The sequence below is a fragment of the Carassius gibelio genome, chromosome B21 (genome assembly GCF_023724105.1).
Source record: "Carassius gibelio isolate Cgi1373 ecotype wild population from Czech Republic chromosome B21, carGib1.2-hapl.c, whole genome shotgun sequence".
Taxonomy (NCBI): Eukaryota; Metazoa; Chordata; class Actinopteri; order Cypriniformes; family Cyprinidae; genus Carassius; species Carassius gibelio.
The window spans coordinates 18,111,555-18,134,593 of record NC_068416.1 but is presented as its reverse complement, the minus strand read 5'-3'; the positions used below and the strand labels follow the sequence as shown (position 1 = coordinate 18,134,593).

At 34.9% G+C, this 23,039-nt stretch overlaps 1 protein-coding gene across 2 annotated transcripts; it reads left to right on the top strand.

The window, feature by feature from the left end:
* The first annotated feature begins 230 nt into the window (after positions 1-230).
* On the top strand, positions 231-22,943 carry LOC127986672 (5-hydroxytryptamine receptor 4-like). 2 transcript variants are annotated; one of them, XM_052589001.1, is made up of 7 exons: positions 231-403; positions 4,666-4,760; positions 4,845-4,976; positions 6,074-6,274; positions 7,682-7,832; positions 8,907-9,469; positions 20,654-22,943. In XM_052589001.1, the coding sequence occupies exons 2-7, from the start codon at positions 4,732-4,734 to the stop codon at positions 20,745-20,747; spliced, it is 1,170 nt and encodes a 389-aa protein (XP_052444961.1). In that variant the 5' UTR covers positions 231-403; positions 4,666-4,731; the 3' UTR covers positions 20,748-22,943. The 2 variants fall into 2 exon arrangements, with proteins under 2 accessions (XP_052444961.1, XP_052444962.1); XM_052589002.1 differs by lacking the exon at positions 231-403 and having other exon boundaries at positions 4,138-4,760.
* The last annotated feature ends 96 nt before the right edge of the window (positions 22,944-23,039 follow it).

Sequence of the window (23,039 nt, the reverse complement as noted above, 5' to 3'; positions counted from 1 at the left end):
GGTTGGTGACAGCTTTGTACCTTTTTCAGTGAATTTTGCAAATAAAAACATTTATAGTAAATATAGCACATATGATTTAAATCAGAATTTTTTTTTGGTAAAAAAAAACAAAAAAACACCAAAAGTTTGTTCGTACGTAGATTCGATGTCTAAGCGCAGTAATGTGATGTGAAACAGCAGGTGGCGCTGTTGCTCTGTTGTGGTTTGTTTCAGACTCGTGCTTTGGACAGGCAGAGACTCTAGTGCACTCACATCAACAGATGATCTGCTGTTTACTGCAGCTGTTTGACTGTAACACAGGGCAGAGAAAAGCACTTCAGTCTTCGAGTAACTGGGATGGAATATGACAGTTTATAGAAATACATGTGGATTCACAAAGAAGTCTGAAACACGGAGCCTCTGGGTGAGTCAACTTACCTGAACGATGCTGCTTTGCACTTAAATGCCTTCAAGTGCCAAAATATGCAACAGGTCATTAAAGTACCGTTAATGTCTGTTTTAAAATATTTTAATAATAGTAGTATTGAGTATTGATATTTTTTTTCTTTTCTATTGCACCAGGTTACTAATAACAAGTTAGATCCCAAAAATATACCATTTGCATTTTTACAATATTGGCGTTCTTAGTTTCAATTAAAAAATATCAGTGTTTATTTGTTTGCTAATCAGATTTTAGAGGAATTTGGGTGCAACTGTGATCGAATAGGACTGATCCTTTCAAGACTGAAACCTCATAATAGCTTTTACTTTTTTATTTTGTGATGAGCAAGAACTCAGTTAATGTGAAAAAGATACATATAATGCTAATTTTATAGTATGTTTTTATGATCAAAGACCATTTTACGGATTGTTGTTGTATGTAGACATATAAATCAACAACTACATGATAAATGTGTGTTTAAGACCTCTACATTTGTGTTACTCCAATATGGGTTTTATGATGGTGTGAAAATGTCACTCTCATAACTTGTGTGAGGCTTATGGTTTATGTTTTCTTTTCACCACAGATTGTGATTTATCCCTTTAAATGCACATGCCACTCAGTTTTCCTGGTGGCATGATATGAAAAAAAAGACGTTGTGTGGGTGTCGAAATCAGTTATTAGAGGGTTTGTCACTGCAGATTCTTTTCATCATGTCAATTATGTCACGTTAACCTTCATAGAAGAGAAATCAATCAAATCAGAGATACTGCCTGTAAGTATTACCAATATATTAAAGTGACAGTAGCCTGCCAAGAGTTCTGGGTGTATGCTGAGGTAGCTCCTTAGTGAAATCTATAGAGCTACCTGTTTCATTGTAATTTGTTAGTCTAATATTTTGTTTAATATGAACATGTTTTAGTGTTTTTGTCAATTGTTCGATAGTGAACTATTCAGGTTGTTATGTATCATTTTTAGGTGTGGTTTCAAATATAACATGTTCATTCGCAATGTTAATTCACAAATACAGTTTGAAGTCCCAGTTTATTTAATGCTTTTGAAAAACAGAAATTTTCATATTCGTTTTTCAGAATAGATCCGTATGCTTCAGACAGTTAACTATGTTTAAATATCTTGAGCTGAAGGAAAGAGTGAACTCTTAAGATTTCATACTTCAGCTCAGCTGTCTTTTTGGGTTATTTGATGAAACGGGTGCCTGTCCCAGTTTGATTTTGAAGTTTCATATGATTGAAAATATTTTTTTAAAGAGTTGCATTATGGTATCGTACGCTAAATGGATGCATTTTAGAAACAAAGATTCTGAAAGGTAACAGAGTTACGGTTTAATTTGACAAGCCTTGTTGTGATCGAGATTATGAAATAATGTTGCTTGCTTTATAGAAAGATAATTTAATAGTAATGTTTTTAGAGATTTATACTTTTCATTTGTCAATTATTAACCATTCATAATCATGGTAACAGGGTTGACATTTTAAGATTGTCACCTACTGACAAACATTACAAAATCTTGGATAAAGTGATAAAAGGAAGAAACTTTAATTTGTCCTTAAAAATGTAATTAGTAAAAGTGTGATTTATGAAATAATAGTGCTATATTACTGTATATAAGTATATAGTACAGACCAAAAGTTTGGACACACCTTCTCATTCAAAGAGTTTTCTTTATTTTCATGACTATGAAAATTGTAGAGTCCCACTGAAGGCATCAAGGGCTATTTGACCAAGAAGGAGAGTGATGGGGTGCTGCGCCAGATGACCTGGCCTCCACAGTCACCGGACCTGAACCCAGTCGAGATGGTTTAGGGGTGAGCTGGACCGCAGACAGAAGGCAAAAGGGCCAACAAGTGCTAAGCATCTCTCGGGGAACTCCTTCAAGACTGTTGGAAGACCATTTCAGGTGACTACCTCTTGAAGCTCATCAAGAGAATGCCAAGAGTGTGCAAAGCAGTAATCAATTCCATATATAATTCCACATGTGTTAATTCATAGTTTTGATGCCTTCAGTGTGAATCTACAATTTTCATAGTCATGAAAATAAAGAAAACTCTTTGAATGAGAAGGTGTGTCCAAACTTTTGGTCTGTACTGTATGTGTATATATATATATATATATATATATATATATATATATATATATATATATATATATATATATATATATATATATATACATATATATATATACATATACATATATACATATACATATACATATATACATATACATATACATATACATATATATATATATATATATATATATATATATATATATATATATATATATATATATACATGATTGATGCACAAACCAGTGGCATTGTTAAGGATTTATAATACAATATACCAATTAAAAAGGAATAAAAAATAAATACTAGAAGTAAATTCCAATATAAAATAATAATATATATTTTTTTATAAAAGTAATAATTCAATGTTTTTGTGTTCTCTTGCAAAGCTTTTGTTTTTGCTCAAAGAAAAAAAAAGTTTTTTTTTTTTTTTTTAAATACTTTATCATTTTCATCATATATATTTCTCATACATAATTTCATATTCTTTTTCATCATCATGTCTCCTTAGGGGTATCGTAGTATTTTCTGTTGGCGCGGAAAAGCTGTATAAAGATGTTGACTGTTACGTTTAATTACAGATATGCATATGAGGGAAACAGTTGGCACCTGTTTTGTCTTACACAAGAATCATGTGTAAATCAGCTGTGTAGCTGTTGTTTTGTTCAGCGTGTTTGATACAGGGCTATAATAATCATCCGGCTCGTTTGAAACTCAAGCGAAAGCAACGGAACAGGAAAGAAGTGTCCAAGCTGTCTCTGTAATACCCACTTGAGCCTCCCAGCTGGGCAAATACATTATTCTGTGAGAGCTCTCTCCACTTCTGCGTGAGTTATGGCTCCAGCGCCACAGGCACAGAGTGAGATTTGGCCACTGTGGGTATTAACGGTCTGATGATGGAGCGCATGCACTTTGTGTTTAAGTTTTTCTATCTTCATTGTCTTACCTTGCTTTAATATTTGATGTGTTTTGAGGGTATAATAAGACATATGACTTCAATTTAGGTCAGTATTTTTCAGCTTTTTTGGTTTTATCTACCCCACAGCACCATCATTAAGGCTCAAGTACTCCTTCTTTGACATCAAATCTGAAATGTGTTTGCAAAAACATCTAGAAAGTCTGTAAAAATGGGGGAAAGTTGTATTAAAACACACACACACACACACACACACACACACACACGTGAATAGGATAGTAAAATAATTATCCATATCAATAGTCAAAATGTATTAATATTAACAAATTTTGAATATGTGTACCAGTAAAACATTTTTGAACAGATTTTTAATGTTTTTCTTTTTTTAAAGAATTCTCTTTTGCTCACCAAGCCTTCATTTATTTGCTCCAAAATATAGCAAAAGCACAAATATTGTGAAATATTTTTACTATTAAAATAGCTGCTTTCTATCTGAAAATATTTTAAACTTAAGATTTATTCCTGTGATCAAAGCTACATTTTCAGCATCATTACTCCAGTCTTCAGTGTCGCATGATCTTTTATAAATCATTCCAATATGCTGATTTATCTAGAAGTGTATATGATTAATCATATCATTATTTTATTATGATATTTATATATACAAGGGTTTGTTGAATGCATAAATGTAAATGTAAATATATCAAATATATTAGCTGTAGTTGTAATAATCGTAATATGCCAAGGAAGCAAGCTAGTGATAAAATGCAAGAGAAGAGTCACTTTCCAAGTCAGTTTACAATGGTTTCATTTCACGAATACTGCTAATATATCAAAAATTCACACGTCATGTATCCACTCAAATTTGCACAGTTTATACATTGCATTGTTTAAAGTTTATCCGGTTATTTGCAGTGTGCAAAGTTTATTAGAAACATTCATCTTTTTTAGATCCTAATTTCTGTAACAAAGTAAATCTCAATTCACTGATTCAGTCAACAAAATGCTGACTGACAGCATGCAACGATTAGTTCCTGTGAGTCTGTAGTTTTGCTTAGAAAGAAAGATGGTCAGACACTCATCATGGCTCGTGTTTACTTGTTATATCCCACAAGCCTGTGTTTCATTTACAAAGGTGCTGATGGTTTAGTCTCAGAGCTCTCACTCTGAAGCTCATGCTGAAAGAATTTGATTGAATTTGGGATGTGAGAACGCAAAACAGTTGTGTTTATCCCACAGGAGAGGGACTGCATTGTCTTGTGTGAACAAAACCCCATCTGAAGACTTCCATACAGATGACCAGTGATGGCTACGTCATCAGACTCAGCAGACAAGTAAGAACCACCACAAAATATTTTATTACATATGTATTGATCTTACCTGTTTATATATCATTGGCTGCATATTTTTGTATACAGTTCAGTGGATGAAGGTGTGTCTAAACACACTTCGAAGATAACGCTGTCTATTGTCCTGGTGATCGTCATTATACTGTCTGCACTTGGTAATTTGCTTGTGATGGTGGCTCTCTCTAAAGACAGACAGCTGAGGTAATGCTGCTTCATGTCTACATTTAAATTGGCTGTGTCAGTGTACATTCTTGATGTGAAAATAAATTAATATTAGGCTATGTTCGTTTAATCTGCAAGATATCTAAAAGTGAGGTAATCGTAGGTTAAAGGGATAGTCTAGTTCATCCAAAAATGTCTGTGTAGAATTACTCACCTTCGTGCCGTTCCAAACCCTTAAGTCCTTCGTTCATCTTCGGAACACATTTAAAGATATTTTTGATGAAATTGTTAAATAAAGTTGTTGTTTTGTTTTTCTTTGCACACAAAAATTATTCTCGTAGCTTCATAAAATTACGGTTGAACCACTGATGTCACATGGAGTATTTTAACGATGCCCTTCTGGACCTTGAACAGAGGTCTATGCAGGATCAGAAAAATATCTTGATTTGTGTTTCGAAGATAAATGGAGGTCTTATGGATTTGGAATTAGATGAGTGTGAGTAATTAATGACAGAATTGTCATTTTTGGGTGAACTATTCCTTTAATGTTACAAACAAGTAACACTGTGGTTCTCTGGTGTTTTCAAAACATTGCTCTGACCAGCCCCACATAGCAACAATAGCTCAGCCAATGGCGTGAGTTTGGGGTGGAGCCATCTATTTTTCCAACCAATGGCAGATTGTTCATACTTTTTGTATGAAGTTAAAATGGATTGTTTTAACATTTCCTGTGTTCTCAGAAGCTGAGGTAATTATATTTGGGTAAACTTCAATAGTGGTGAACTGAAATAAATTGTTTTTTTTTTTTTTTATGTTCCAATTTTCTCCATCAGCAAAAGAAAAAAAAATCAATTTTTCAAATTTGCCATACCTCCCTCAGCCATTGTGTTACAAACTCCCAAGTAGCAGAGTTAACTAGTTTTCTGTAATTCCAGCGTAATATAACAAGATGCATAGTGGCATAATTATTTATTAAAAAAAAATGTTTTTTATGAAGTTAATAACTGTAAATGCATCAGTCTGTGTGGGCTCTTGAGTATGATAATATATCAGAACAGCTTAAACATGAGTATTTTCTGTGTATAGACACTAAAACATTTTCTGCAGTGAACTAATGTTTACTGTTCCGTGTATAGGAAGAAGAAGACCAACTTCTTCATTGTATCACTGGCATTTGCAGACCTTCTAGTTGCCCTGGTTGTGATGCCGCTGGCAGCCATAGAGCTGACCACAGGTCAGTGGAAATATGGAGAGACATTCTGCTTGGTCCGTACCTCACTGGACGTGCTGCTAACCTCTGCGTCTATTCTGCATCTGTGCTGCATTGCACTGGACAGGTGAGTGTGTTTGTAAAGCTAATATAGAAACCAAAAATGACTAATGTTGTTCTACACAAATAACTGCTTGTGTTGCCATGGCAATACTGAGAAAAGGGGTCTTGAATTAGAACATGTTATCATGTGCGTAATAGCTTCGGGACAGCAGTCTTTTTTTGCTCGATTTTATGTTTTTTTCTCTCTAAAACATGTTTGGTTCATGACATGCATTATCATTATTTTTATATAATTTTATACACATATATACATCAACAGTCAAATAATTGGAATAATGACGGATTTTTTTTAATGAAGTCTTTTAAGCTTACCACAGCTGCATTCATTTGATCAGAAATCTAGTAAAAATAGTTATATTGTGAAATATCATTACAAATTAAGCAGCAATAATAATTAAGCACCAAATCAGCACTTTAGAATGATTTCTGAAGGATCATGTGGCACTGAAGACTGGAGTATCACAGGAATAAATAATATTTTTAATATATATATTTTTATCATTTTATAATCATTTTATTTATATTTTAATATTCTTTCCTAATTATTTTTATCAAATAAATGCAGCCATGATAAACATAAGATATGTCTTAAAAAAATATATATCATAACACAATTTTGGATTTATTTGGATTACAGTTTATTAACTTTTCTTTCCTCTCTAAACGGTATGTTTTGCATTTTGGCAACCAGAGGTACTCTGAAAGGTTTAAGCCCTGTAATCTTGCATAACAAAACTACAGTGCGCTACAATGCTTTTCTGGCACCTTGCTGTGTTATATGCAAAGATGATGTCCAGCCTGCATTGTAATGTCTCATTTCTATTTTGTCCGATTCCTAATCGTTATGTCTCTTTGATTGTAAAGATGTGTTTTATTTACCACTCACAGAGTGAACTGTACATTCAGAAATGTACTCACAAAACAAGAAACACTTGACAGTAACTTCAGGGGTTTGTCAACGTGTCAGCTAAATTATGTGTAATTAGCTGCATTACGTATGCAGATTTTCTCATGTTCACCCATTAGGAAGACCGCGGCTCTTTGGCCCATAAGAGAGCAGCTGTGATTTATGCACTGCACCTGGTCCATATGGCGGTAACAAGACTCATTCTTAGTCTCTCAAAGCCTGTCTCTCTCTCTTTTGAGCAACAAATTCTGTTTATCTGTCTTACTGTATCGCCAAGTCCCTTCTCCATCCGTAAGATTCCCATGGCTCATGATGCCTTTGCTTCTACAGTCTCTAGTGAGAGCATATTTTCTGGGTGTACATAATTCACTGCTTTAGCTTTTCAAGGAAAGATCAGCAGAATCATCTGGGTGTATGAAAGTACAGTATGTAGGAACTCATTGATTATGGCTGACAGCATCCATGTATCAATCTTGAGATGTTTGCACTTCTTGTCTCGGACAGGTACTATGCGATTTGCTGTCAGCCTCTGGTCTACAATAACAAGATGACACCTGTGAGAGTCTCACTGATGCTGGTTGGATGCTGGGTCATCCCCATTTTCATCTCTTTTCCCATCATGCAAAGTTGGAATACCATTGGAATCGAGAGCTTTGTAAGTAAAGAGTGGTTGGAAGCATTCTTCTTGTCATGCTGATGTTGTATATATTTTAAGTAATTGTGTAAGATGTGTAAGATGCGTTAAAAAAACTGTTTTGAAAAAAAAAAAAGCCACAAATTCAGGTTACAAAAAATGTGAAAATTGTATGTTACAAATTAAAAAAATGGAATGATGTTATTTACTTTGGCTATATTGTAGAGAGGTTCTAAATCATGTTACTTCTTGAGTTTTACCATTTTAAGGCAGGTTAAATTTTTGGCAACGGAAGTAATAATCCAAATATATTTTACAAAGTGTAATATGTTCAAAAGTTGGAAGTCAGCATCTATATATAAAAAAATATATACCTATATCTAGTATTCAAAAAGGATGCATTAAATTGGTTTAAAGTTATGCTAAAGACTTTTACATTGCTACAATAAATTTCAAATAATTGCTATTGTACTCTATGAAAGAAATGTTACACTGGAGACTGGAGTAATTGCCATCATAGGAATAAATTACACTTTAAAATATATTAAAATAATATTATCAGTTATTTAAAATTGTAATATACTATAATATTATTGTTTTTACTATATTTTTGATCATTTGAAGTAGATGCAACCTAACCAATATTGGTTACCGATATTAGGGATTTTTTAAATTTACTAGTCAATATTGTGTGTATATATATATATATATATATATATATATATATATATATATATATATATATATATATATATATATATATATATATATATATATATATATATATATATTATGTTCAGATCCATTCTGGAAATTTAATTGTGGCTGCTTATTTTCTACTATAAATATGTGTGTGTGTGTGTGTGTGTGTGTGTGTGTATAGATGGCCTTTTACAGTATCTACCAATAAGCTTAATTTAGTTAAAAGGTTCATTTATGGTAAATGTAATCTTTAGCAAATCACAACATATACATTGTTAATACTGTACTTTCACTTGTTGCATTTACAGAGAGAATAATCAGTTCTTGGTATCAGCCATAATTTTAATATTGATGTATCCTTCATTTCTTTTGTTTCTACATGTCATTCCCCAGATCGAACAAAGAAAATTCAACTCCTCCCATAATTCGACTTGTGTGTTTATGGTGAACCGGCCCTATGCTCTGGTGTGTTCGGCTGTGGCCTTCTATGTGCCTCTGGTGCTGATGGTTCTCGCCTATCATCGAATCTATCGCACCGCAATGGGACACGCTCGGCGAATCGGCTCGCTGCACCGGGCCGGTTCAGCCCCTTCTTCGACTTACCCCAACCACAATCAACAGGGCTCCAGTCGCATTAAGAATGAAACCAAGGCGGCCAAGACGCTGGCTGTCATCATGGGCTGCTTCTGTCTGTGCTGGGCGCCCTTCTTTATCACCAACATGGTGGATCCCTTCATCAATTACAGCGTGCCGTGGCAGATGTGGACCGCTTGGCTCTGGTTGGGTTACATCAATTCAGGCTTGAATCCGTTCCTATATGCTTTTCTGAACCGGGCTTTTCGGAGAGCCTTCCTTATGATCCTGTGCTGTGGAAATGAGCACTATGCCCCACAGGAGGGCTTTAGTCCAAGCAGACGACAATCAGAGTCTGCCAACGGAACCTCCATTTCTCTCAGGTATAGTTAGTCCCTCTTGAACACACTGAGCTTTCAGAAATTAGTTCTGGGAGAAAAGAGATGAAGGATAACCTTATATGTGTCCCTGGACCACAAAACCAGTCTTAAGTCGCTGGGGTATATTTTTAGCAATAGCCAAAAAAAACATTGAAATTCCTACCGTTAATATATCAACACCTAATTTTTGAATAGTAACATGCATTGCTAAGAATTCATTTGGACAACTTTAAAGGCGATTTTCTCAGTATTTAGATTTTTTTGCACCCTCAGATTCCAGATTTTCAAATAGTTGTATCTCGGCCAAATATGGTCCAATCCTAATAAACCATACATAATTGAAAAGCTTATTTATTCAGATTTCAGATGGTATAATGTATATAATGTATATACTTAAGACTGACACTTGAGACTTAAACTTAAGGTTTTGTGGTCCAGGGTCACATATATGAAAAGTGCGTGGTAGAATATTGGTAAAGTGCTTTTTGATTTCTGGTTGGACTTACTGCATCATTAAGGTCCTTTTCCTGTTTAATTAGTTGTTTTCTAAAGGCCATATATACAGAAGATCACAAATATATTCACAAAGCATTAACACTGTTCAAACCTTTGGAGTCGGTGAGATTAATTTTTTTTTTTTAAATAGTCTGCTGACCAAAGTAAAAAGTATCGGAGAAAACGGTAATACTGTGAAATACTATTACAATTTAAAATAACTTTTCTATTTTAATATATTTCAAAATTGAATGTATTCCTTTGATTTCAAAGCTGAATTTTCAGCAGCCATTACTCCAGTTTTCAGTGTCACATGATCGTTCAGAAATTATAATAAAGAATATTAATATGCTGATTTGGTGCTCAAGAAACATTTCTTATTATAATCAATGTTGAAAATTGTTGTGCGGCTTAAGAATTTTAAGTTTAAGAAACTGCTACATTTTTAAGTTTCCTTAATTAATAGAAAGTAACAGCATTTATTTGAAATAAGTCACATTATACACACATTAATCATATTTGACTAATTAAATAGACCTATATCCTTGCCGAAAAAAGTATTTATTTTGATCGATACTATATTTATAATTTTTGATTTTGATGTTAAATGTATTCAATGAATGTTTCTGAATCTTCAACCTTCAACAGGGCAGCAATTGCTAAATCTTTTTTTTTTTTTTTTTTACTTAATTTTCCATACTTCCTGAGAAAAAAGATAATGTGTGGTAAACAAAAATACAACTAAATCTAAAGTTAGAAGCTAAAATTCCATTAAATGTTTTATAAAATGCATTGTGTAAAATTTAAATGCAATGTGCCAATAGCTATTATTATTTTAATGGTTTTGCGATGTGTGTTAAAATGCTACCCTCAGTTAAGGGCTCCCTGCTCTTTCTCTCTGTCCTTGGCCTGAAAAATGCTAAAAATGTTAGAAATGATAGTGTCACAATAATCTTAGACATTATCATAAAAATGATCTTTATAAAACCCATTTAGAAACATACTAATACCATACAGACTTTTACAAGACACTTAAAAATGACATAATCGGCTGGAACATGCTCTGTATCTTTGAAAGTGAATAGCTGTTTAGCCGCAAGAGCTGGTAGAATATTCAGCATCAAGTCTTTCCATGATTCCAGTTGTTTTTCTCCTCATAGTTTCAGACTGATTTAACTGGGCAATTACCCCCAAACTGGATTTGCATAATTATAGATGACATCACTTTGCGACTCTTGAACAAAACAAACACGTGCAATTCTCTAAGTCTTATTTTGCTGTATATTAAACTAGCTAACCATTTTTGACAAAGTATTTGTAATAATAATACTATTTGTAATAGTTTTTAGTATATTTGATGGCAGAACTGTATTAGCTGAGGCACTGACACAGCTTACTTCAAAGCATCTGGCACACTTTACCCCACACCTACCATTTTGGGGACAATAATTAATTGTAATAATATACAAAGACAACATGTTTTCACTTGTAATTTCAGTGGCAGGCATTGTTTGGTCAACCAAATGACGTTTTCTTGATCAGGTCAACCACATTATTTTGAATTAAATAAAAAAAAAAATACTGGCAAGCATAAAAATCAAAAACCAAAACACAGATGACGGTCAATAATGTCTTCAAAATGACATCACATGATGCTGGACAAATGGTTTTGTGATGTGTGAGACTATGGTATGTATTCTCTTAATGGATATTTCTAAAGAGAAATTGTTAGAAAAAATATAATTATCCTCAGTGGACATGAAATTAACCCTAAATTGCAGAATGAGTAACCCATAAATGTATACAGTACAAACATACACATACAGTAGCTTTCCAGATTTAGAGGTGAAATATTACATTTTGAGATTAATAAAATAAACGCAACTAAACAGGAGGTTTGATTCTAATCTAGTTTAACTTAAAGGGGGGGTGAAATGCTCGTTTTCACTCAATATCCTGTTAATCTTGAGTACATATAGAGTAGTACTGCATCCTTCATATCTCCAAAAAGTCTTTAGTTTTATTATATTCATAAGAGAAAGATAGTCTGTACCGATTTTTCCCGGAAAAACATGACTGGCTAGAGGCATGACGTGTGGGCGGAGCTAAAGAATCACGAGCGCCAGTAGGCTTTTGCGTTGAGAGCATGTGGAAGCTGTGACATTACCGTGAGGACAAAACCAACCAAAACAAACCATGGCTTACAGTCAGATTCAGCCGTTTATTTATGATCCAGAATCAGATCCCGAGGCTGAAACTGAACGAGAGCAGCAGCAGCAACGACTCGCTCCGAGCGGGGCTCGAACCCGGGTCTCTGGCACGGGAGGGGACGCACTAACAAGGAGGCAGAGATATTTGAAGCAGTTTTACTCACCGCCTGCGGTTCCAACACACGGTCGTAACCCTTTTTCCTTGGGATTGCATCATCCTTAAGAAATAAACGATACGCAAATCCATTGTCAAACTGGGCCTTGTGAACAAGCATCTTCGAAATGCATGGAACAAACAAAAACACTTGCACAACTCCGTTGATGCTCTGTAAAAATAAACTCCATCCACTGGTCCCTTAATGCTGTTTTTTTCTGGTAATCTGTGCAGGGTTGTCTTGCCCTGGCAACCAAAAACACACTTCTTTTGTGACTTTTGCGACACTCTCGCTCTGATCAGTGAATCGGTCTGATCAGTGAAATGTCTGTGCTGCTCAGCCTCGCTATACGGGAGCGCACGCTCTTCCGGCAGAAGTGTCCTAGGACCCATATAAGGAAATTCCACTCCATCTAACGTCACACAGAGCCATACTCTAAAAAAACTTTCCGAAACTTGTGACAAACAGGAAGGAGTATTTTGGAACAAAAATACTCCTTCAAACGTACAACTTAATTTTTGAAACTTTGTCCATGTTTAGCATGGGAATCCAACTCTTTAACAGTGTAAAAAACTCAGTATGCATGAAATAGCATTTCACCCCCCCTTTAAGTGTTTTTTTTTTTTTTTTTTTTTTTAAGGCAGATATGTCAAAAAATCTCAGAAAGTGTTTCTGACGGAAGATTTAACTGCCTCTGCATTGTATTCCCCTGTTGAAATTATTGTATCCAAATTAATAGTACACATTCAGCTCACTTAATTGCTCCACTTATTCCAGTGTTTTGTTTTAAAGCAGCTATTAATGCTATAAATGTAAGGATTTAGAGTTACACTCTTTTGTTAGGGCTGCTGCAGAATCTCTCCTTGTGCAACACGAGCGAATTCACAGCGAGAAGTGATTTTGTTATTTGATTTTTTTGTCTGAAAACTACAGCCTTGATCCCCTCAAGCGCCGCATTTTTCCCACTTTGTTTGTTATCAGACTGATGATTGGTGATGCAGAAAAGGTGTCAGAATACACCGCTCTCTCTGCTTCTGTTTCCATAGAGACTTCTCTAATGGCCAGCATCCAGCAAACCTTAATCGTCAATTGCAGCCTTTCACATTTTCCATATTCGACACATTTGCTCCTAGAACGTTCCGGGAGGTATGTCTGAAATGTGACATTCTCCCTACCAAGGAACATTTGAGCGACTTATCCATGTGGTTTAAGTCCGCTCTCTACTCATGCTGAGGACTTTGAGTTGAGCTTTCTGAATCCGTTCTGTGGCCGTCGGACTCACGTTTCGCTCGGTGTGACTGAAAAAGCGTCAGGTTTGTAAGAGGAACTTTGGACCTTTGGCTCAATCAGAACCAGGTACCACCAAGCACCGCTGTTTTCCAAGAATTATAAATGCAGGACTGTGTCCAAAACCTATTCAGAATGATATGTACATGTCAGCAATCTTGAAGTTAAACGTCATCGCGTTCAGGTTCAGCCAAGGTCAAATCAAAGCCTCCACACAGCCTTGAAACCAAAAGCCAAGAAATAAAACCAAAACATATGAGAGAATGTTTTATTGTTGCTCTTCATTCTAATAGAGAGCACGATTGAGGAATGAGAACATCCTGATAGCGTTCTCCCGCTGATGACTTCTTGAATAGAAGCTGAGATGAAGGTGGTCACATGTTTTATGGCTCTATCTTAGATTAAGGACATTGTTGTTATTGCTGTCTATAAAACCGTCCCGTTAAAGAGAGAAATTCAATTTGATGGCACTGTGTGACGCGGCGGCCTTGCACCCTGACATCACTTTTATTCAGACCTGTCTCAACACATTTTTTTAAAAAGCATTCAGTCACAGATAACTCTTCCTTGTGGTGAATTTGACACTGCAGTAAAGGCCTTAAATCTTGATTCTGATGTTTTAGGGTGTCAGCTATAATAACGGTGTAGTTTTAGTTTCTGCCATTACTATCACAGACACTTAGAGTGAGTTAACAGGAGCAATGGGTTATTGTCTTAGATTGATTTTATAATGTAATTCACAAGCTTTCCCTCCTTGCCGAAGCAGTTATTAACTCAGATTGATCTTAGAAGTGGCACTATTTTAGCAGCCCTTTATACAAATAGTGCCAGTGATGAGCATACCTCCTCCCCATGTCTAAAAGAGTGCATAACTATCAAATAAATAGTTACGATTTTTAATAATCTTGCAATTATAAACTATTTGATTCAATACAGCGTATTATAAAAGATGCTGGAATGTGGCTGTAATCTTGGTTTGGCTTTCAGCATTGAGTCTAAATTATTAAAGGAATAGTTCATCCAAACATTCAGTCTTCAGTGTTATTATTGTTAACTAAAACTGTTAAAAATAGTTTTCTGCTCATTTAAATAAAGCTGAAATAAAATAGAAATATTGGATGAAAAGTAAAAATTTTTAAAATGTTTTTGCAACCGACTGAAATGAGTTTCAATTTCAAGTTTAAAGGGGGGGTGAAATGCTCGTTTTCACTCAATATCCTGTTAATCTTGAGTACCTATAGAGTAGTACTGCATCCTTCATAACTCCAAAAAGTCTTTAGTTTTATTATATTCATAAGAGAAAGATAGTCTGTACCGATTTTTCCTGGAAAAACATGACAGGCTGGAGGCGTGATGTGTGGGCGGAGCTAAAGAATCACGAGCGCCAGTAGGCTTTTGCGTTGAGAGCATGTGGAAGCTGTGACAGCTGTGAAGGCTGAAACTGAACGAGAGCAGCATCAGCAACGACTCGCTCCGAGCGGGGCTCGAATCCGGGTCTCCGGGAGGGGAGGGGGACGCACTAACAAGGAGGCAGAGATATTTGAAGCAGTTTTACTCACCGCCTGCGGTTCCAACACATGATCGTGACCCTTTTTCGTTGGGACTGCATTATCCTTAAGAAATAAACGATGTGAAATTCCGGCATCAAACTGGGCCTTGTTTGTAAAACAAGCATCTTCGAAATGTAGGGAACAAACACAAACACTTGCACAACTCCGTTGATGCTCTGTAAAAATAAACTCTATCCACTTGTCCCTTAATGCTGTTTTTTTTGGTAATCTGTGCAGGGTTGTCTTGCCCTGGCAACCAAAAACACACTCCTTTTGTGACATTTCGCGACGCTCTCGCTCTGATCAGTGAAGTCTGTTGTGCTCTCAGTGCTCTGCTATACGGGAGCGCGCGCTCTTCCGGGAGAAGTGCCCTCAGGACCCATATAAGGAAATTCCGCTCCATCTAAAGTCACACAGAGCCATACTCGGAAAAAAAACTTTCCGAAACTTGTGACAAACCGGAAGGAGTATTTTTGGAACAAGAATACTCCTTCAAACGTACAACTTAATTTTTGAAACTTTGTCCATGTTTAGCATGGGAATCCAACTCTTTAACAGTGTAAAAAACTCAGTATGCATGAAATAGCATTTCACCCCCCCTTTAAGTAAAACTATTAGAACTTATTATATCTGAATAAACGCAAGTGTAAATGTGATTTGAGAACTGAGATGAAAGATTATTATTGAATAACAGCATGATTTTTGGTCTGTTCCTCGCACAGAAATATTGTATGGCTTAAGAAAACTTGGAATAGATTGCCTAAATCATATGGTACTTTTGTCATTTTTGGAGTTTGAAAACCCTTGGTCAAATTCAGCTGTATATCAGAGCTGTATGAACATTGTGCTAAACATATGGAAGACTGTATTCACAACGGAATAATTATTTTAATGGTAATTGTGACTTTTTATCTCACAATTCTGACTTTTCTTTCTCGCAATTATGACTTTTTTTCTCAGAATTGCGTGATATATACTTGTAATTACGAGTAACAAAGTCAGATTTTTAAGGGGGAAAAGACTGATATGTTCTCAAAATTACAAGTTTATATCTAACAATTCTGACTTAATAACTCATATAAAGTCAGAACTGTGACATATAAACTCGCAATTCTAAAAAAAGTCAACAATTTCCAGATATAAACATCTCGCGATTCTAGAATTCTCTGAATTACGGAATTTGTATATCTCGAAATTGTGAACTTTTTTCATATCTTTTTTCTATATAATTTATATTGCGCAATTGCGAGATAAAAAGTCACAATTACCTTTTTGATTTTTTTATTCAGTGGAAATGGGCTTCCATATAAACATCTACTTTTGTGTTCAGTGGAAAATATTTAGTCACAGAGGTTTGAAATAACTTGAGAGTGAATAAATTACAGAATGCTAAATTTTGGTTCTATCCATTTCGTACTGTACAAATATCACCAGTCTTAAAGTCCATTTATTAATTTAATAATTCCTTTAATAACTATTAAAGAGGGTCAAATAATTTTTTTTAAAAAAGATAATCACTGGTGTTTAGGCAGTAACCTGAACACAATTTATCTCTACCGTTTCTCTTGTGAAGTCTAAATGAGGTTCGGCTGAGCATTTGAGAGGTATCCACTGTAACCCACTGCTAAAGATGATGTTTGGTCATACCTGCATCAGTTTCACTCTCAGCTGCACCAGATCCTTGTGTTTCAGGTTAATGTCAGGTCAGGCTATGAGCTGGTCATCAGACTAATGGACAGGGTCTTGCATGCGTATCTATTTTAAATAATTTCCCCTGTGGTTTAAAAATGTTCACAGGGAGTCACATTGATTATTGCGCTCCCTACCTGAGGTTATTTTTCAAGACATTTCACAATCCTTGTTAGGTTTCTTATCTTTTTTTGTAATTGCGAGCATGACATAAAAAAAAAAATGTATGTGCTTTAAAATTATTATTAAACGGTCAGAAGTTGTGATCTTTAAATGCTGAAAATATCACTTTTATTATTATTGTACACCAAAACGGAAATTGGTAATGAAAAAGAAAAATCTCTTCATGAAGAAGTGCAGAGGGAAGAACAGTGGATAATGGTAAATGTGTACTTTATATGTCGGGCACAGATGACTTAGATAGACTAATTACTGCACTCAGACTTAATTACTTCAAGAGAGGAAGGTTCAGTGATTTTAACTGATGTTCCTCTTCTCTGTGCAGTTACTTGTTGGATTTTATTTGCCCATTCAATTCTGTTTCCAATCAATGACTACGAATAATAGAGGATGGTGTTTCTCTGTTAATGTTCAGTTAGTCATTATCGCAGAATAAACCCTGACAGACTGATGTTGAAAGGTTTGGGGATGTTGAAAGATTTTTTGATAGCTTCTAGCTAAGGACAGAAACGAGATGAGGACAGAGATCAGTCAAAGAAGAAAGCTTTGAGACAGACAGGCTGCTCTTTTTACAAAGTATTCAAAGTTCAAAGCCTGCCTGGCCTTTTGTAGGAATCTTTTTTTGCATATGGGGAGAATTATTGGACATTAGGTGTATAAAGTAGCTCATAAAGTGGGGAACTCATCTGAACTGGATTACTGATTTGATCAATCTCAGTCTTATTATAGGACAGTTCATGAGAACAGCATGAAAAATGTTTCAAGACATGCCTGTCGACCCAAAGGGCTCCTCTTTTCTTTTGGGAGATTAATATTGATTGAGAGTGCTAACTGCAATATATTATTTAAAGATGTTTTTTTTTTTTATTAGAAACATAATTGGAACATCTGGTCAGCAATACAATTTAAAGGGATAGTTCATCCAAAAATGAAAGTTCCAAACCCGTATGAGTTTCTTTCTTCTGTTATACACAAAATAAAACATTTTGAAGAATGCTGGTAACCAGTTGAAGGTAGCCATTAACTAACAAAAGTAACATTCTAACACAATTCCAACATTCTTCAAATCCTAAATCTTTTTGTTTTCAACAGAAGAAATTCGTACAAGTTTGGAACGACATGAGGGTGAGTAAGTTTTCATTTTTGGGTGGTCTGTCTAAAAAAAGTCACTGCATGTCTTAAGAACTTCCTACAATGTTAGAGACCTTAGAAACGTTCATATTTGAATAAATTATCTGACAAATAACAATCCTGCTGCATACAGTTGCAAGGCATTCTGTGAGTAAAAGCTAACAAGGTTTTCATTTTTGACAGTTGATTTAATAAGAATAATTTAATCAGATTTCACTCTGACATTCAAGGTTAATCTAATTTAGTTCTGGACAGCAGAAGCACATTTACTTCTTATGAATCAACATTCATTTACAAAGCAAATGGATCAGTGTAGAATAACATTTCCATTCTACCCGAATTCATTTGCTTATTGCGTTGTAGAACTTTGTATCAAACCATGTGATCAGACTGTGTAGTATATTACAGTATTATATACAATTCTGAGTTTATCTCACAATATATGTAGTCATGTATGTTCTGCGTTTATGTCTAGCATTTCTGAAAATTTTCTCTGAATTATATGGACCATATTGGTGATCGACTGATGTGTTCACTGTAAACTATTTTTGTATAAAAAAGACCTATGTTAAATTATTATTATTTATTATTATCTACTTAAGAAGTAGGGAAAGCCAGTCAGAGAGATGAGAAAGTGATTAGGAACTTAGTGAGTTTGTGGCTTGTGTGACAGGCTTGAGAATGCCTCAATCTTTCCCCTGCTGACCCTCGGACATGATTCGCTCGAGTGCAGCTCACACGAGTCAGTCACTCTATATTCCCCCTGCATTGAACCCAAGACACATTCTTTCAGCTGTTTCGCTGTTCTTGTGCTGTATTATGTTTAAATGACAACGTTCTGAGGACAGAACCCTGTGGAGCCCTATTCATACAAGACAAACGGGATGTGACACTCATGCTGTCTGTGCTGAAGAGTGCTCAGCTTAAATGTGTGATAATGTTTGCAAAAAGTGCTAAGTTTCATCCTAAGAAAATCTGCAGTGACCTCAGGTTCACTAAAACCTGCTATAGTGCTGAGATAACGCAGATCAAGTGCTAGTTTGAGAGATCTGCTCCATATTCTGATCCTCAGTGATGATGGTTTCTTTTTTAACATTAACACCAGCTATAGTCTTTAAACCGGAGATGTAGCAACAATACGAAAAGTGGAAAGGACACATGATAAACCTTGACAGCTTGGATCATTAATATAAGATGATGTAACATTTGCCCAGTTGCAAACACTGCCAGAAAGGACCTTTTTAGCTTTTAGCTGAAGTCTGAGTACTTAAAGCAATTTTTAAAGTCCATGTGAATGAACTTACTGCTGTTAAGTTTTGATGTCTGCATTGGCTTTATACAGTAAATCAGAAATGAATATGGAATATTGACAACATTCGTGAAGTCAAGAATTTAGAACAGTCATTGTTTAATCTATGACAATGAACTTGTCCATTCAAACTGAGTTGATTTCTATTTCAAACGCCATTTTTATTACATTTTATTCATCAAAGAATCCTGAAAATGTATGTTTCCACAAAAACAATAAGGCTGCACAGCAATTTTTTGACATTGACAGTAATAAAAAATGTTTTTTGAGCACCAAATGAACTAATTTGAATGGTCTCTGAAGGATCATGTGATACTGAATTTCAGCTTTGCCATTACAGGAGTAAATTACATTATATATATATATATATATATATATATATATATATATATATATATATATATATATATATATATATATATATATATATATATATAGAAAACGATTATTTAAATTTAGCAAATCAGTTTTACTGTATTTTATTCAAATAAATAAGGAACCTAAAAAAAAGTTCTGTATTAGCAAAACATTAAACATCAACCCTATTAGTTTTCGGATGAAAACTACATTTATTATAATGAATAGTCACAGATGTCATCTAAATGGCAACAGTAACACAGTACTGAGCATTGTGAAAGTTTTCTTTTTGACTCACTTAATGGATTAATGGATGTGCACCATAATTGTGCAAAAACTCTTCAACGTTGTTTAATTAGATGTTAATGGATGTCTAAATTTGGTCAGAGGAATGCATTTGATTGACGTACATGGCTTGCTTAAAGTTTTTTTTTAGCTGAACCATTAAGAGAGATCCTTTGAAACCATACTTTCTCTAAAACAAATCTAAGAACAACTAAAAAGTTTACTGACAGATTGAACCCATCAATGATTCATGTCTATCTTAGCTGAAGATAGATAACTTTGATGTTTCTAAGACATAACAGGGATAATAAAAATTGCATATCTAAAATCATTCCATGAAGGCTCTATATGTTTAAGGAATCTGTTGCTCTGCTTTAGATGTGTCTGGTCTATTATCTTTTTTTTTCTGCTTTCATTCACTCTGTCCATTGACATTAACAGCACACATTCCTTAGAAAACTTTGCGCTGCATTTGCTTCTTTCCAACCAAGCAGAATATAACAGTTTTTGTGGTTGTTGTTTTTTTTTTTTTTTTTCAGATTGTCATTTCTTCAAATCCGAAGGTTCAGCGATAATTCCAACCGATTTCTGTCAAGCGAGCAGGAATCTCAGGAGTCTGTTGGTGCATCATAGCCAAGAATTCAATGCCCACAGCAGCCTGAGGAGAACATACAGACAACAGTCTACACAGGAAACGTGTCAAATCAAGAGACTTCACTGCAGTTTCCTTTTGATGAGAAACAACAAATCACAAAGATGGTGTATAGGCCTATTTCACAGAACTTCTACAGTAAATTATGTAAGAATGATTTTAGCATGCAGGTATTTTATCAGACAGCCTAAAACCATTAATGCAACCAGATAAAATGTCTAGGAATGTTCAAGGAGATGAGTAAGGTTTGAAAAGCACAACAAAGGAAAAGAAAGCAAAGAAAATACACTTTAAAGGAAGCAGTGCACTTAAAAATTAAAATTGCTGAATATTTATGCACCCTCAGGTCTTCCAAGACCATCACTTCTCACAAACGGATCCTGTTTCGTGAATGGGTGCCGTAAAAAGAGTCTGATAATTGTGAAGTGTTTCTCCAGGAACTGAAATTCTGTCCTGTAGAGTTGATCTCCAACCCTAATTAAACACACCTGAAGAAGCTCTTCAGGGATGACTGTGTTCCAGGCATGTGTTTTGGAGTTGCATTCTGCAGGACACCAGCCTCCACGACTGGAGTTTGATACGTGTTTTAGCCGGAAGCAACAGTTTGAAGTTAAAAACATCTTAAATATGGATTTGTTTCAACATGTACAAACATGCAGCTTTTCACTTTACAAGATGTTAATTGATGAACTGGAGTTGTGTGGATTACTTATGAAGTATTGTCATGTTTTTATCAGCTGTTTGGAATGTGACGGCACCCATTCACTACATATTATCCATTGGCGAGCAAATTATATAATGCTAAATTTCTCAAAATTTGTTCAGAAGAAACAAACTCGTATTCAGTATGTAGCCTGAGGTAAATATTTAACAGTTTATCTAACAATTTATTCAAATAGATATTTCTTCGTCCCCTTGAACATTTTTCAAGCTATATGGAGCTATTTTCTCATTTGTGTAGTTATTCTCATCTGTCAAGTTAGGAGGAACATTTCTGCTTCAGCTGCAAAGGCTAACAATGATAAATATATACTGCTCAGCAGACGGGTGCAAACGGCTTGTCATTTAAGCATGCGGTTATTCTTGCATCCATTAAACCTCTAAATGCTCATTTTCAGACTAAGTATCAATGTATTTGTTGTACATGTACAGTTTTGACTTCTGTGAAAAGAAGCAGTAGCTTGTCACTGTGTGACATTTGTACTTCTATTGTATCTCTGTGTAATCAAACGTGTACCTGTAATGTAGTGTACCTGGATGATGAATCTAAAAGATCTGTTGTCAAAGTTTCATGAAACTATATGAAAACGACATTGTTACTCCATACCACATGTGTTCGGCACTTCTCATCTATTACATAAAAGCTGCTGTTTGATTGAAGTGCCATTGTTCTTTCCATTGTGGTCCAGACAGTTCCTAGGAGACAGCTAAATGCTGAAATATTTGAGTTGTGTAATGATTCATATGGCCTTGAAAGCATTAGCTTGATCAGGCCATTACATTGTTTTGCCCAAATGAGCCAATTACATGTCGAGGCATCGAGTGCCACTCAAGAATTCAAATTTGACCATCAAAGATCTACATTACTATCCATTTGCGCAACAAATGTGAAGATGATTTCAAACGTGAACTTTTAAAGCAGCTATTCCAGCATGAGGCCACACAAGATGTTTTATACTCTGCCAGAGACAATCAACTTGACAAAAAAATAAGAATGCCAAGATCTCTGAAGTACTGCTTTGACAGTCGCTCATAATACACACTACTGTTCAAAAGTTTGGGGTCAGTAAACTTTACGTAACTTTTCATTACCGCTGGACATTTTTGATCAAAACAGATCTATTGTGAAATAATATTCCCATTTAAAACAGCTGTTTTATATTTTATTTCATTTTAAAATGTAATCTATTTCTCTGATCGCAAATCTTAATTTTTAGCAGCCATTACTCCAGTCATCAGTGTCACATGATCCTGCAGAAATCATTGTAATATGCTGATTTGATGTTCCATTAATATTTATCAGTGTTGAAAGCAGTTGTGCTGAATTTTGTGGAAACAGCAATACATATACAGGATTCTTTGATGAATAGAAAGTTCAATGAACAGCATTTATTTTAAATAGAAATAGACACGTCTCTATTCTCCCATTTGGTTAATGTTAATGCATCCTAGCTGAATTAAAGCCCAAACTCTTGAGCAGTAATGTAGTAACCTTGTCTAGTAATTCAGGGTAGAGATATTTAAAGAACTGTGCAGTCTTAAAAAAAATAAAA